Source organism: Lissotriton vulgaris, chromosome 2_1, assembly GCF_964263255.1.
Source record: "Lissotriton vulgaris chromosome 2_1, aLisVul1.2, whole genome shotgun sequence".
Classification (NCBI taxonomy): Eukaryota; Metazoa; Chordata; class Amphibia; order Caudata; family Salamandridae; genus Lissotriton; species Lissotriton vulgaris.
In genome coordinates this window covers 176,818,506-176,835,674 of record NC_141687.1, presented here as the reverse complement: position 1 = coordinate 176,835,674, position 17,169 = coordinate 176,818,506, and the positions used below count along the sequence as shown (strand labels likewise).

At 45.8% G+C, this 17,169-nt stretch overlaps 1 protein-coding gene across 21 annotated transcripts in view; it reads right to left on the bottom strand.

The window, feature by feature from the left end:
- The window catches only part of LOC147729783 (uncharacterized), a 373,027-nt gene that overhangs the window by 63,610 nt on the left and 292,248 nt on the right, over positions 1–17,169 (bottom strand). For 14 of the 21 annotated variants that reach the window (XM_086954663.1, XM_086954667.1, XM_086954668.1 and 11 more), the window contains 3 exons: positions 12,415–12,447; positions 8,901–8,927; positions 6,991–7,029 (listed from right to left, as the gene is read on the bottom strand). In XM_086954663.1, the coding sequence (XP_086810789.1) occupies positions 6,991–7,029; positions 8,901–8,927; positions 12,415–12,447 (99 nt within the window). The remainder of the gene's footprint in view (positions 1–6,990; positions 7,030–8,900; positions 8,928–12,414; positions 12,448–17,169) is intronic. The other 7 variants (XM_086954670.1, XM_086954677.1, XM_086954679.1 and 4 more) reach the window with 1 other exon arrangement.

Below are 17,169 nucleotides of genomic sequence, written 5' to 3'. Positions count from 1 at the left end.
CAAATTTGGTCTTAAACGCCGTTTTCCACTCATCCCCGGGCCGCACTCGAATGAGATGATAAGCACCCCGCAAGTCCAGTTTCGTAAATATGGTTGCTTTGCGTAGTTGGTCTAATAGCACAGGAATGAGTGGAAGAGGGTACCTATTCTTAACAGTAGCCTTATTCAAGGCCCTGTAGTCTACACATGCCCTCAAGGTCCCTTCCTTCTTCGGAATGAAGAAGATAGCCGAGGACACAGGCGAGCAAGAGGGACGAATAAAACCCATCCTCAACATCTCGTCCAGATACTCTTTGAGATGCACTTCTTCAGGTTCCGAGAGGGCATAAATGCGACAAGATGGTAAAGGAACACCTGGTATTAAGTCAATTTTACAGTCGAACGACCTGTGCGGAGGGAGACCCTGCGCCTGGGTCTCATCAAAGACCTCCTGAAAGGCAGAATACTGTCCAGGGATAGTCATCCTTTCTACTCCAGCACAAGACAAAGGAGAGGTCTGTTCACTAGCTTCCTTATAGCAATGCGTAAGACAAAATTTGGAATCTAGGGTAACCAAACGTTGCACCCAATCTATCCTCGGGTTGTGCTTCTGAAGCCATGGGACTCCCAACACCACACCAAAGGAAGGGGCATCTATAAGGTCAAAGACCACTAACTCCGAGTGTCCGTTTTCACACAACAATGTGATGGGTTCAGTTTGACGTGTGATAGAGCCTGAGGTCAATTCGGTCCCATCAATAGCCCTTACCGGCTCTGGCTGTTGTTTGTACCGACATGGAATCCCCAATGTATCCGCTAATGATATGTCGATAAAATTTCCAGTGGCTCCGGAATCCAACAGTACTGACACGGAGACACGGCTCCTTCCAGCCCACAGTAAATGTGCAGGGATCATAAAATGCCGAGGAATCTGGTCTATTGCTCCCAGTACTTCGTAGGTCCCCACTGCTCCTCTCCTAACCTCTGAACCCCGATTCCCATGTACACAGGCTATCTTTTTACTGAAGGCCAGACCTGAAGGTTTAACTGGACACTCACGGGCAAAGTGGCCGCCTTGACCACAGTACAGACATAAATTCATCTCTCTCCTTCGCCTCTTCTCTTCCATGGTTAACGGACCTCTCACTCCGCCTATCTCCATGGGTTCAGGGGCAGTTTTTTGTTCACCAGGTGGCTTTGTTTCTGGTTTTGGATAATACCACCTAGACAACTGACCTCGACTACGATCGCCCCGCCTCTCAGACAACCTGTGATTTAACTTCACCACCAGATCTATAAAGGCGGCACAGTCTTCAGGGGGATCTACCACCTGCGACACCACGTCCTTTAATTCGTCACACAACCCCTGATAGAACAAGGATGTCCGTTTGTCTGTTGGCCAGTGTGTCTCCGATACCAATCTATTAAATGTCGAGATATATGTTAGCAAATCCTGTCTGCCCTGTCGCAACTTTAGGAGCTCTGCATCGCTTGCCTGCATAAACGCATGTTTAGCAAAGAGGCCTCTCATCAGTTCTTTAAATGTCCGATAGTCATGTATAACCGGATCATCGTTATCCACAAGAGGGGTAGCCCACTGCGCGGCTGTGCCAGCCAAATACGAGATGGTAAACGCCACTTTTGCCGTGTCATCCGGAAAAGCAGTTGGCCTGCACAAAAAATGCAGTTGACATTGCGTCATAAAAGTCCCAAACTTATTACTATCTCCCATGAATCTCTCAGGGGGGGCCAAAGGTACAGGGACAGGTGTTGTGACAGTTACCGCTACGGGAGCACCCCCCTCTGCTCTCTGACCTGTCCCACCTCCGTATTGAAAAGTGGCTGGTTGTATAACAGGACCATGTCCCCTCTCTCTCAGCTGTTCTCTGGCTCTCACTGCTCCCAGCTCCTGTTTTAGTCCTGCATTCTCCTGCTGTAGATCTTGCACCTGAGTCTGCAATGCAGCAACAGCCCCTATTATATCCTGAAAAGTAGGAACCCTTTCGGCTCCCTCCGTAGAACCACCTAAATCCTCATCCATACCTCGTCCAGGCAGTGTCTTAATTTCGTGGGCTTGGTATTCTGTTGGTTTCCACCGGCCCAGACACTGCAGGAACGACGTATGCCCAACCCACTACCCCGACTCTAATGCGACTCATGAAATAAACACCATAAGAAGACACTCGAGTCTAGGATAGGGGGCCGGAAAGGAATTCAAAGGGAAGGGACGTCAAAATGCTTCACCCCAAGCTGGACTGGACTACGATATCCAACTTCCACCTCCACGCCTCTATGTCTAGAAATACAAGATACACAGAATCAGTATTTCTCCTATTTCTCTTTGTACCCTCCCTTTCACCCCTGTCTCATAACCACACTCCACCATACACAACCCACAATCTCCTTACTTGTGGATAACACAGGATCTGCTTTCGGGAGGTCTCTGCAGCAAGGAGAGTGAAACTCCGAAGTAGAAGGGAGTTTCCAATTCCAGAAGGGGTTAATGAAAGGGAGAGTGCACTCGGGAAACAAATGCACTAATCAGGGCTTCTAGGGGGAAAAAGCCATGTCCATAGGCATAAAAAACCCCCACAACAATGTCCAAAAGCGTCTTTCCTTACGCCGACAGATAAAAGTTCTCAACAACAAGTAAACACTCCTCCGTGATCGGCAGCGTCTGCAGCTCCGCTCAGCGCGGCAGAAAACGCCCAAGCGGCACACAAAGAGGCGGATTGCCTACACAAGATACGGACGCCGAGTGCGCTGCTTCCGTGTAGAAACCGAAGGCACCGGTAAGAGTTACTTCTTAGCGCGAACACACGCTTCTTCTTCTGCTTGTAGCCGAGTAAACCGGAGCCCCGGTGTACCTCGGCTATTCCAGACCAAAGTATACAAATCACGAGCTCCAAGGAGCAAGGTGCCAACAAAAGGGAAAGGAAGTAAGGCTGATTAACGTAACGAGGGGAGGGAGGGGAAGGGTAAGGAAATGAGGCTAACCAAAACAGGATCCAATAACCCAGGGAACACGAGCCCGTGAACCCCAGACAAGCTATAGCTCAGGAACAACAACCCAGCACCTGGAACCCAAATTTAAAGATACCAAGCACTGAGGGAGAGGAGGGCGGGGCTTATATTCCCCCCAGGGCTGATCATGTGATGGTGGAGCATGGCCATGGAGGACAGACTGGCCCTAATTTCTAACAGTAATGAGCCTAGAGGGTGCATGCCAGGTATTCACCCATCGATAGCCACGCTCCTATCTGGGCTGTACACAAAAAAGGTAAACTCTGGTGTACACGTTGAGAACCTGTGAGTAGAAGCAATACTCACGATCTAGGGGATGCAAGTGTCGCTACTCGTCCAAAAGGTGTGTGGGAGACAGTCACTGCCCAAGGTGCTGTGTGGCCCGTCTTGTGACAGCCGCCCAGAGTGGGAACAACTACACAGAATTACACCACCTGTTACATCATCACCCACCTAGACAGCACCCTATGGTCTTGTGGATACAGGCAGATTTGTATTTCAAATTTAACAACGCTCAATCACTCAACTCTCAAATTACTTCAATGACCCCCTGCCATCGAATTTCTTCACTGAGTTCAAACTATCCATAATCTCACTCTACACCAACATAGTAAATGCCATCAAGGCACCATCCCATATTGCCTCAAGTCCAGACAGGTAATCCTTACTTTGAAGAAACCCATGGCAGATCAGGCAGACCTAAACAACTTCTGCCCAATCACTAATATTCTGACCCTGGTGGAGCTCCCGGAAACTTGTGTTAACATCCAACTAGGTAACCGCATAGACTAATTCCAACCTTTAGACCAATTTCAATCTGGCTCTCGATATAGACCGAATCAGCTTGACATACTTAGTAGATGATGAACTTAAAATCCTAGATCAAAATTAACACCGCCTACTTATCCTCCTTGACCTATTGTCAGCTTTTGACATGGTTAAACATGACAGCCTCCTAGACTTTTCGGAAAGTATGATGGGCTTTCTGGGTCCATCCTTAATTAGTTCACCTCATTCCTCCACAACAGATCCCAACGAATCAAGGTTAATTAGTCCCTTTCCAATTCTTCCCCTGTCATGCTGAAGGTCCCACATTGATCTCTCCCGCCCTCTTTAACCTGTTCATGAAGCCACTAAGAGAAATTCTGAAGCTATCCAACATCCCCTATCACATGTTTGGCACCAACACCCAATTGTACTTGAAAATCCCTTCCCCTGAAGATACCCGGTCTCTTAACCCAACTCTTCAAAAAACTCAAAACTGGCTGACATGAAACCACTTCAAACTTAATGCTCAAACAAAGAAATTCCTCCTAATCGCCCCACCCAAACAGTCCTCTGATATCAGAAAATGGAGGAAGCAACTAACTGCTCTTAATTGCCTTCCACACATTATAGATTCCATGAGATCTCTAGGAATAATCTTTGACAAGAATTTGAAAATGCAGGATTACATCAGTACTGCTACTAAAGGAGCCAACTTCCAAATGAGCATATTAAGGAAAATTAAATCCTTCCTCCCCCTCGATGACTTCAAATCAGTTGTTCAAGCCCCAGTGATTTCCAGGTTCGACTATGGAAGTGCAACCCTCTGTAGCCTAACTAGAACAAAATCTTTCCACTCCTGTGGATTGCTGCCACATAAAACCATACAACTTACAAAAGCATACAGGAGGCTGAAGAAACTCTAGACCGTTGGTCTTTGCAATTCTAAAACTTGGGCCAAGCTCATTCAATTAGCAGGGAAAGAAAAGAGGTCATTAGCATAAGGCTTCAATATCCTGGACCACAAATGAAGAGATGTCTTCAGTTCATAAAGGTCGATAATATTCCCATCCGAAGTAAACCTACTTCAGTAAGTGAAGGAAAGAAAGTTTTGAAAGAAACACATGTTTTTAGGGGATGCAACTCCACGATCATTTGCTGCCCCTTCAAGTACTAATTTCAAAATCAATTATTCACAAAGAGGATCTGGGGTTAGAACTCTCCAGTAACTCTTCAGTTATTATTAATCACAATTTCTATAACAGACACGGTGTTGTTTTTAAGATTATTAAAGATGGTGCCAGTAATGCCTGCTGAATTTTTACCATCCTTGTGAAAATGAATGGCCAAGCTAACTTGCCAGAAACCTAAGCTGCGTGTCTGCATTCATGCCCACTTACCTATATGAGCACATTACATTTCACCATGGTCATGATGCAGGTCTCCCTGCTGGGGACAAATGACAGTTGAAGTGGTGAAACAGCAAGGCCATAACACTGAGTTATTTAGCTGTTATCCAATAGATTTTAGATGGTTCTTAGCGTAAAATAGTCTATGCTAGTATTCCATATTGCTGTGTTCTAAGCAAAAATGCTACTGTAATCAGTAGAAGAGAAGCCACATCAGCACATGGATCCATTTTGTTGACAAGAGCAGGGCGCAGTCATAATATTTTTAGACACATCTATTAAAGTAAGGTAATATGATGAGAACCAGCATGGGGAAACATTGAAGGATCAAGCATATTCTCCCACACAATCATTAATTGTTCTAAATTGAGGTGTGTACTCTTCGAGTTGTACCCCAGACTAGTGAAGAGGGAATCCACTTCTTATTCCTTGACTGCTAGTAAAAGGTGAGCTTGCTAGCAATGCAAGCACCAAAGAAGGAGTGCTGACTGATAGTATGTTGGGAAGGTTGGTTGATCGCTCAACTACTGGGTTTTTATCTTTGCTTGAAACACTGCTGTGCAAGAGCCGACTCTAGGCCCCATCGTTTGTGAATAAAACACTGCATCGAGTATCTGTCGGTAGTGGATGCTGTGTAATGGACCTCTGTTGGACTGAATGATGGAAGCCATGGCTTTGGGTACAGGCCTAAGAGTACCATTCATGCATGGACGAGGCAGTGAGTGGGACCTGTGGCAGATTTTAAATTGAATTACAGTAATGGAATGTTATAGTCAGTGAGGTCCCCAAATGTTTGCTGTAGAAGGTCAGTGGAAACACAAGACATGTTCCTTGTGGCTACAGGTAAGAAGTTTATGTTATGTCCATCCACGTTAATGTCAAGCGGGAATTCAAAGTATGGTACAATCAATCAAAGTGTTTAGGAGAAAATCCCAATTAACTCACCTGGCAGCAAACCTCCTACACCAACTCCATAACCCGAGAACAAGCAAAGACTTCACCACCAGAGTAATCAGCCATACTTCCACCACAAATTACAGTATCTTACACTAGCAGTACCATCACACTATAGCATCCCAGCCAGTGAGTGTACGTTATCCATATACACAGTGCTCAACGTCACTTACCACAGAAGGCTTCCTTACACTACACAGCAGACCTAGTGAGTTTCTACACAGTACAGCTCAGTCTGAACTCCTATGAAGTACTCCTCATTCAGTGCTCCTAGACACTACATCAGCCAGCTTTTTTACATAACACTGCCGCACTAGACAGGAGGTTGTGCTCAGTCAAAGTGCCCCGCTATCACTGCTCCTGCACAGGATCCCAACAGTACCTGCGTCTACAAAGTACCCTTCTACATAGTACTAATCAGTCAGAGCTTCAGTCAGTTCTTCAACTGAACGGAGTGCAGTACTGCAAGCAGTGCTCCAACTTAGGAAACACTCCAGCCCACTGCTCTGCAGCTGGCGCCTCTACACAGCAGTCTGTGTTTGCAGTTGGCAGAGTTAAACCACACTGTAGATGTCAGAGCTTGACATCCATCTCTCACACAACTTTGGAAGTTTCTGGAGGCATGGTGCTATATGATCACCCACCTTTCTATGTGGCTATGTGTATGAATTTATAGCCACCAAACATTGGCCGCTAAGTATTAAGTAGCACATGACACTAAACATGGTCCCATTTTTTGCTTTTGAAATTGACTGCCTTCCACATGTGTGGCATATTCAAACTCACATAAATGTGAATGGCATTATCTGAAGGAAATATGTGTTCTTCCTAGACGTTTCAACTGTAATAATAAAGGTACCTGGTTTGGGAGGTTTCTGTCCAAAGCCTGGGTACACTCCTGAGGGAAACACAAAGCAGCGTTCACATGGTCATCACATCACAGAAAGACATCCAAATGTAATAGGATACAGGAGACTTAAAGTGTCAAATAAATAAGACACCAAAACCTCAAGAGGCCACCAGTGCATGGACAGAAAGCAGAGCCCTCGCTAAAATATCATACTAAAACATCAGTGCGGTGAGAAGAACCCCGACCAACCAGAAATAGCTCAGTGATCTAGGCAATAGGAGATTCTGGCTCCACAGGACCCCTGTTCACAAAGGGGTCATTATTTGCATCATTAAATCTATGGTTAGTGGGGGACCTGGTGGAGTATTTGATTGGATGAAAGGATTTGGATCCAGAAAACATCGACAGTCAAGGTTTAAATATGTTGGTTAAATATGAAGTGTACACAAGGTGGCAGGTGCACCAGTCCTGTACTCATGATCAACGTTTTTCGTCTCAGAATTTACAAAAAAACAGCCGGTGTAGCAAGGCAAGTAAGATCTAAGTAAAGTCCATTATTTCACCTTAAAATTTTTTTTTCACTTTAAGCAGTGACATTTAACTAAGGGTGAACTAGCTTGAACACCACACAAACATTTTCCAGTTAGGAGGTAGTTGTGTTAGGCTTAATGTGCAGAAGAAGTGTTAAGCATAGAGTAAGGTCGTGCATTCACCATGGCTATTCTCCCACATAGATCCATTTCTACAACCTTTCGAATTTTTGGGCATAGATTAGGGTTCTGAAAAGAATGGGCACACATGACACAAACTGATGCTTTATCTTTAATTTTGGTGGTCTCTGGTACAATGAACGAGACTAAGGGCCTCATTAGGATGACGGGCGGACTTAGTCCCCCCGCCACCCTATCTGTATCCTGGACCGCCCGCCATAAGGGCGGGGGTCCCGTTGGGGGAATTAGGATGTGCCCGCCACAGTGGCGGGCACATCCTTCATTTTTAGCATTGTGGCGGGCGGTGCACTCTGCACCGCCCGCCACAATATTAAAAATGCATTTACGCATTTGCATATACAAAGCGGCAGGCACCGCGCGGTGCCTGCCGCTTTGTACATGCAAATGAAGGGGGGTACCATAGGTAACCCCCCTGTGCTACCCCACCTCGGCCTCTGCGGGCCCCCCAAAGCAAAGACCGCCTGCCTTTCCGTGGCGGCATCGCCGCCGTGGAAAGGCACACATTTGCACGCATCATAATATGGCTGGCGGTGTCCATTGGACACCGCCACCATGTTATGCCCTTTCCGCTGCGGTCGCCAGGAGACTGAGGCAGAAAAGCGGCGGACGGTCTTTCCGTCCGCCGCGTTCCCCCCGCCATACTAATATGGCGGGGGGAATTTGGGAAACAGTGTCGGGAGGATTGCCTCTGTCAGGCCGGTGGTGGCTACCGCCAGCCTGGCAGAGGCAATCCGCCCGACATCGTAATGACCCCCTAAGTTCGAATCTGCCTCTCTTAGCACGGTAACAGCATGTGATACTGTAAAACCTTACACGGTTACACCTCGGCTAGTACAGCTACACACCTTTCCAGACCTGGTCTGCTCTGTTGTGTTTTCTGTATCTTGTATTAGGGGTATGAGCAGACAGGTCACTAAATATCCCCCTTGACCCTCCACATACCTTTTTGTTTTTTGATACTGTAAAACCTGACAAATGAATAGATGCCCCAGTATATAAAAAATTATGGTACGTAAAAATATTGATGACGTGACCATGGTAAGGGGAATGGTGAAAAGAATAACGTTGGACAGATACGATTCTTAGCTCAGTGCTTCAGATTGAGAGGTCTGGGAATGAAATGTACCACATTTTTGAATAATGCCATTGAACAGCTTTATGTCACACTTACTGTCCCTTCAAACTCACCTGCAGGTAAACCGCCAGTACCGTAACCTGCAAACAAACACAAATGTGGTCATACAGAGGTGTTCAAATATAACTTCATCAGAGCTATTTGTGAAAATAAAGTCCTGTAGCAACTCAAAGTTTGTCTGCCTCGCTCAACTTGTTACAGAGTGGCTCTGTTCTATTGCAATTTTACAATATATCGTCATTATTTTTTCTACAGTTGACTCAATCACTGGATTTGAACTGTAGCTGAGGTCTTCTCGGTCATGTCGCTTCCCCATGTCCTCATTGGAACCCTGCCCTTCCTTTTTATATCTAGACGGTCTAATTAGATGTTCTTTCCTGCAGCTAATTTCTTCGTGAACGGCAGAGAGGTTGGATCAGTTCTGATGTCAATTGGATACTGTTTCAGATCCAAGGAGAATACATGGAGATTGCCTGCCTTCTAGTCTTTGTTCTACTTTTTCAATGTCCATATTTTGAGGATGATGGCTGCCATTGTTTATTGAACAGGAGAAAATACAGTTTTAAATTAGTTCATAAGCATGAGAAGCTGAAGCCCTGCAGTGGTTAACAATAGCCCCGCTGCCCCCAGTGTGCGGAGGCGGGGGCCCTGAGCACAGTTGGCACAGATAGTAGGCTCCTGGCCAGAGAGCTCATGACTGGGTCTGGAGCGTGGGGGCCCTCTTCATGTACATTATTATTATGTTCTTATATAGCGCCTGATTCGACCCCCGAAGGGGTATCTCCGCGCTTGCCTTGGGAACCCGTCCTGGCTTTTCCCTGTGAGATAGCCCCTACAGGGCATCCCCAAGGTGAAAGCCAGGCATCCCGCCGCAGGGGGCAGTTGTGGAGATTAAGCAAGCTTAATGCCCAGAGTTGCAGAGTGTGAACCCATGATTAGGCCAGGCACCGAAGCGAGAATTGTCGAGTCCATGGACATTTGAGCTCAAGACCTTGCCGCGTCGGGAATTGAACCCTGGTCCCGGGTCTGACCTCTGCTTCAGGGTCTGCCTGCTCTAACCAGTGAGCCACACTTCTCCACATTGCAGGGAAGCCCCCTCAAGTTTCGTTATGCCTCTGAAACTTTATAACAATGATCCCTCAAACAACTCATAAAGTTAACTTGTATAGGAAGCGTGCCGGGATAGTCTTTGATGCACCATATTCTGTGAGGTGAGAGACAGTACTAGCTTCTAGTAAAGCTCTGGGGGCACTTGGCACCGACTTGTAGCCAGGAGTCAGCACAGGGCTTGTATTCTCTACTGTCAACTTTAGCAGAACAGTTAAAAACCACTGCCACACTAAAAGAAACTACAGTCACAATTTTTTAATTGTGTAGAAAGGACTCCTTTTTGAATGAGCAGAGACCCATGACAGCACTTCAATAAAGCTTTGACAGAAAGGTAGCCGAGATTTTGTCATAATTATTTGTTTTTGCATTCATTTCAACATTAACATGTAGATCAGTCTCAAATAGTCGACACAAGTGAGTCCATGATAAGTCTCCATGTCTGCTCCCATGAAGTGTTGTCAGCGTCTCTGGGGTGGAGGGCTGACACTGAGGCTTATCATGGACTCACATCGACTATTTGAGACCGATTTACATCAGAAGATGTCTCACACCACTTAGCGGGATACATTGTTGGGACAGCTAATTGAATGGGGAGGTACTTAACAGGAACAAGAAGAAGACTTGGGATCATTCAGTGAACGTTGAAAGCGTGTGAAAATAATATATCCACCACTTTTTCACCAATTACTAATAAAAGTATTAGATGTACATTGCCGCTACTCGGCTTCCCATGACCACATGAACGCGTATTTAGCCTTGAAGAAGTCACTGCGTGACGAAACATGTTTAGGCTGTTTTTCTTGGTCTAAATACACGCTACGATCTACAATCATCGAACTCTGTTGTCTATCTTGAATGAAGAATTAAGTGAATATTAAGTTTTGAAACTACTGTTTAGAACCATTGTCGAGAGTGCTTTGGTATTATGTACATATATATATATATATTGCACACAGCTCTTCTCACGGTCAATACGCAGATATTTCTGAGCTCAGAAATATCTGCGTATTGACCGTGAGAAAGCTGTGTGTACACAGCGAAACGCGTCGGTGTTATGTGCTGAAATACTGGGTGCCAAGATAAAATAAATCGAGGGAAAACGTATGGACTTTGTGAGTGCGTATTCAATACTTCGTTGTGGAAGAGCTGTGTGCAATAAATTAAGGCTGGGCTCGGCCGAGGAATATCGCACCGGAGTAAGAAGCGCCAGGGGTTTTGCGAAACTTGGAGCCAGACTGGATAATATATATATATATATGGAACTGGAAGCAGCAGAAATTTAATCCAAAAGTGATAGGGCCAGATGACACTTCAGATCCATGAAAACGTGAGGCAGATATTTCATTTTTTAATCATCAAGATAAAGGCAGTAGATGCACTAAGTATGTGGAATATCTGTGTAGATGTTCTTTTTGCCACATAAAATCCAAGTCTTGACTATGAAGAACCTTCCAATAGAGACTTTTCTGAAGATATGTCAGATATTCCGAAGAGGTCTCCCTGGCTTAAACTCCCACCAAGAAAAAGGTAAAAATGTGGTAACTTCACTCCTCCTTCCTGTGAGGGATAGGGGAATGGATAGATAGTAGTGGAACAGAGCACCACATGGGATGTGCAGTAGAACATCTGCACAGTTGATCCTTGGAGAAGATTTAAAGTCCAAGTTTGAGCTACATAGCGATGAGACTATAAACATTATACAACTGTTTCAGTGTTAGTGTTACTGTTTTGTAAATAAACAGTGATTAACGAAAATCCCTAGCCTGCCGTTCATGTGAACCTATAAAAGAGCCAATGCTGGAGAGTAATATTGATACTATTTGATTATTATTATTAATAATAATAATGTTGATAACAGGAGAAATATCATAGTATGTTTACATTTATTTAGGTTAAAACAGATACTTAGTCGAAGCATATACACCATTGCTCTACGAATTAAAACATAAGGTAAAACTCCATGTTTGCTAGTAAAATTCCTAAAACAGATGCAGAATTGTAATTTTACGTGTGAGCTACCGTGCATCACCCTGGCACTGGCACTAACACCAGTCCTCACACCAATCACAATTTGTTCCTTGCAATTCGTGCTCCACTACTATTCCCAATAGCAATCATCCCTACAGCATTCCTCATGTATCGTGGACTCATACAATATACTCAATAGCCAGGCCTCATTTTTTTCTGCACAAATCTAGAGTTCTTATCCCACATCTGCAATATATTTGACAAGATTATGCCTCATAGCCAATCTTGTTTTTCTACAACCCCAGAACCAGCCCTCCTGCACCATCACTCTTACCATAATTTAAACATATTACAGTTCAGCCTGCACTTATACAGCAAGCCACACTAAGGGGACTCTACATATTTCTTCTTTCTTTGTTGCTCAGGATTTCCTCCGCCTTACTACATTTAATTCATTTTGTTCAGCAGGTATATTTTTTAGCAACTCACCTCCAGGGAGACCACCAGTGCCAACTCCGTAACCTAAGAAAAAAATCAAGAACTTACCACCAGGCCAAAATCAGAAATCCACACCACCTCTCTTCTTCACACAACCACCAAAGTTAGAACTGCTACCCAATTCCCTCACTGAAAATACTCACATTCTCCATACATCCAGCATGCATGCGCATTATTCCAATACCAAGCACACTGATAATACTTACACATCAAGCAATTGTATCTCATTCCACTATCCAGTACTCTTACAACATCCCCATACTCAGTGCTCCTACAGTAACCACGCAGGGACACATCTAGCATATAGCCATTTTAGTTTGATAACAGTAATTGTATACAAAAGAACTTTGTATATAATATATATTATTAATATTCTTAGTAGTAGTAGCAGTGTAGTAGTAGTGTAGTAGTAGTAATAGTAGTAGTATTATTGAAAAAGTTACTACCTTTTCTGGTAGAAACTCTGTCGAACCGCTGATTCTGCACCTTATAATACCCTCCAGGCATCATATTGGATCCTGAAAATCTTGAGCACTAACACTGCGCACCGCTAGGTGGCATCAGCCTTTTCTGCATCTATGTCGTCTGTGTCAGAAGTGACGGTGCAGTGTTCACATAGCAGCCACTCAAGGGTGCTGACATCAAATTTTATCATGACTATTTCTTCACCAAGAATGTGGAACCACAAAAAAAATGCTTGACTAGAGTGTTGCATCTAATGGGACCTTTGAAGTGACGAGTCAAGTTTGCAGAACTTGGAAAATGGGAGGGCCGGTAATAAATCTGCAGTTAGGTAGAGTTTCTACCAGAAAAAGTGTTACCGTAGGGAAGTAACTTGCACGTCTGACAGAGACTTCTAGCTGCAGATTCCTTCCCTTAGAGTAGATACCCAAGCAATACTTCCCCAGAGGTGGGTTTGTAAACTGGTTTAAATTCAGACAGTCCTGAAGGACCCAGCAGGCGAAATGCTTGTCTCGACGGACCTGACTATCCAAGCAATAGTGCTAAGTGAATGTATGGAGTGACGCCCGCAGCTTGGCAGATATCCAGGAGAGGTACTCTGCGAACTAACACAGTAGTGGTGGCCTTGGCCATGGTGGAATGGGCCCGAAAAATATTTCAGGGGGCTGCTTCTTCACCACTACATAGCAGATCTTTATGCAGAGTAAAACACATCCATATATGGTCCACTTCTGCACAGCCTTGCCCTTCTTAGCCCCAGTTATTCCAATGAAGAGCTGATCGTCCACCCAGTGGCCTTTGATGCAATCAGTGAAGAAAGAGTGCTCTCTCACGGTTTAGACCATGGAGTCTCTCCTCTTCAGAAGTTTGAGGCAAAGAAGGTAGGCAACGTGATGGTCTAACCAACATGAAAGTGGGTGGAAAAGTGGAGTACTGAGGGTGAGCTAATAGAGCCTGAAACTCACTCAACCTTCTGGCCGATGTAATGGCTACCAGGAAAACTGTCATGAATGTTAGGAGCTGCAGAGAGCAGCTGTGCAGAGGCTCAAAGGGAGAACACATGAGGTCTCTGTAAGAACCAGACTGTAGTCTCATTGGGACATCACAAAAGAAGAATGTGGAAACAAATGCAGTAAACCTTTCAAAAACGGAGTCACAACTGATGTATTAATCAGGGATGGTTGATTAGGTAGCTGCAGAAAAGCCCAAATAGCTGACAGGTAATTCTTAACAGTGCCCACTGCAAGACCTTGCAGAGCCAACGACAAAACAAACATCAATACCTGCGACAGAGGAGCAGAAAGTGGGTCGACATGGCGTGAGGAATACCAAGCCACAAAGTTATCCCAGCTGCGTTGGTGGAGGGACACCTGGCTGCCAAGATGACATCACAGATCTCATGAGAAAGATCAAGAACCCTCAACTGTGTCAATCAATCTCCAGACATGAAGTTAGGGAGTGTACTGGTTCGGGTGCAGGACCCTGCCCTTTTGCTGTGACAGAAGAAGGGGCAGTCTGACTGGAGGACAGATGCACATGCTCAGGAGTTCAAGATGGCATACTCTCCATACAAAATCAGGAGCAACTAACAGGACTTAGGCCTTGACTGTACTCATCTTATTGAGAGCTTGGGCAGGAATGTTATTAGCAGAAACGCGTACATGAGTCTTGAATTCCCCTCAAGTCAGAACACATCTCTGAGTGAGAGACACTATGAAAACTCCAACATACAAAAGTGATTACATTGCACATTCTCGGTGGTGGTGAACAGATAAAATTAAGAATCTCACCACTATTGGAAAAGACCTTACGCCACCTCTGGATATAATCATCACTTTTGATCCACAAGGCAACGACGGCTGAGTTAATCTACCCTGGCATTCAAGGATCCTGCCATGTGTTGTACAACCAGGAAGATGCCCTGACGCTCCAGTTAAGTCTAGCGGAGTAGAGCCTCCTGGCACAGGGTCCACAACTCCACCCGCCCTGTTTATTGCAATACTACATGGCATTGATATTGTTCGTGAACACCTGATCCAGCCTTCCTTTGATAGAGGGGAGGAAGTCTTTTAATACCAAGCAGAAAGCCTTCAACTCTGGAAGATTGATCTGGGGTGAAGCTTTCACCGGAGAGCAGTTTCTCCACCTGTCCCAAGTGGCCTTCGCAATCCAGAAGTGATGCATCGGTCACCACTGTAAATTCTGGGTGGGGAAGGGAGAGGGGTTTGCCCTAGACCTAACCATTGTCCGTTACCCACCAATGTATTTCTTTCACAGTCTCCATCGAAATCTGGACAAGGTCGGAATTATTCCCCATATGCTGTGCCCACTGTGACTTCGGATCCCATTGCAGACTTCTTATATGCAATCAAGCGTTCTTCTGCAGTATGATGCAGGAGACCATCAGACCCAGCAGGCTCAGAGTCAGTCTCACAAAAATCCATGACTGAGGTTGAAGTATCGGGATCATAGACCGTATGTCCTGGACTCCCTGCTATGGAGGGTGAGCACAAAACTGTACTGCATCCATAAAGGCTCAGATGAAAGGAAGCAACTGAGAAGGGGGTCAGGTGTGACTTTGGCATATTAATAGTCAACCCCAGTGAAGTCTGGAGGTGGGTGACGACTCCTTAAGGAGAGCCCAATTCAGCAGCCAGTCATCGAGGTAGAGGAAGACTGGAACCCCCGACAACTAAAGATGTGCTGCAACCACCGCCATCCCCTTCGTGAACACCTAAGGGACAATGATGAGGCAAAATGGGAGCACAGAAAACTAGAAATGCTTCTGACCTACCATTAACCGCAAGTAACGCCAGTGGGCCTGCAGGACAGGAATGCAGAAATATGCATCTTACAAGTGCAAAGCTAACATCCAGTCTCCAGGGCAGACAGAACCTTAACTAACATGAGCATCTTGAATTTCTCTTTCCTCCGAAATGCGGTGAGAGAGTGCACATTTAGTGTGGGACAGAGGCCTCCATCCTTTCTCTTCATCAAGAAGTAGCAGCAATAACAACCACTATCTCTGGTGCTTGCTTGCTCCCTCTCTATGGCTCATTTGGCCAACAGATCATGCGCTTCCTGATGGAGCAAGGAGAAATGGTCCTTCATCAGCCGTTCTGGGAATGGTGGCAAGGGTGGAGCAGTTTCCACGAATGGGAGAGCATAACTCATCTGAACAATTTAGAGCAGTCAAATTATGTTGCTCCACTGGGGCAGGCGGTACTGTATCCTGCTGCCAACTGGATGCCTGTGCGGCATGGATTGCTCACTAAATTAGCTTAGAGGATGTGGCAGGGCACTAGACGGTGCACTGGGTATGACTCCAGCATCCTTTCTGGGAACCCTGACCCCAACCATGAATAGACTGGATGGTCTGCTGGGCTGTGGTGTAAGGCTGATATTGAGGGAGCCCATATGTGCTTCATACACAGCTGCAGAAGGGGCTGTGAGCGGCAAGCCAGAGAAAGTCCCAGGGGCCTGGTAGTGGCAGTGGCTCTGCTTTCCCAGAACCGCTACAGTGCCGTATCAGCTGTGTCACCAAGCAAGCAGGAGCCCTCGAATGGCATGTCAATGAGGGACACTTGAACATAGCCTGAACATCTAATGGACAGTAACCACAACAGCAGGCAGTTGTAGGTCATGGGCCTCTGCTGCCATGAGCATTAAGGTGGAAAAAAGATGCAACCTCTTCGGAAACAAGGCCCAGAGGACAAAGCAGGCCAGAGTCTGGGGAGGTGTCCTGGCCGCTAGCATCACCCAGCTCCTTATACCAATTGGCTAGGTCCACCTCAAAGGGTCATACCCCTCTTTCTCATCTCCTCCTTCAGGGGTAAAGAGTCTGTCTTGGAGTGGCAAGTCCAGGGGTTGGGAGTTCTGGACGGTGCCAGTGTTAATGTTGAGTGGCATTGGAGGTGCACCGAATCTGAGCTGGTGATAGGTTTTACGTCTTTGTTCAGAGGTGCTGGACACAGCGGGTCTCAGGAGTTTTTAGGCATCTGTAGTAGCATCAAGCCAGATCCAGGGTTGGATCCAGAGGGCCTGGCAGGATTCAGGAGAGGTAACCCAACCAGGGCTCCTCGAAGCTCTAAGGGGCCTAAAGGTACGCCAGAGGGAATTGGTGGCCCAAAGATGGCGTGCATGGCGTCAAAGAATTTCTTTAACTGGGCAGGCATCATTCAGCTTTAGGGAACTCGTGGAAGAGTGGAGCGAGCCCTGGCGCCGGCTCCACAGATGGAGAGTAGGAGCGGAGCTGCAAAGCATGACATTTGGTTTGGGAAGCCA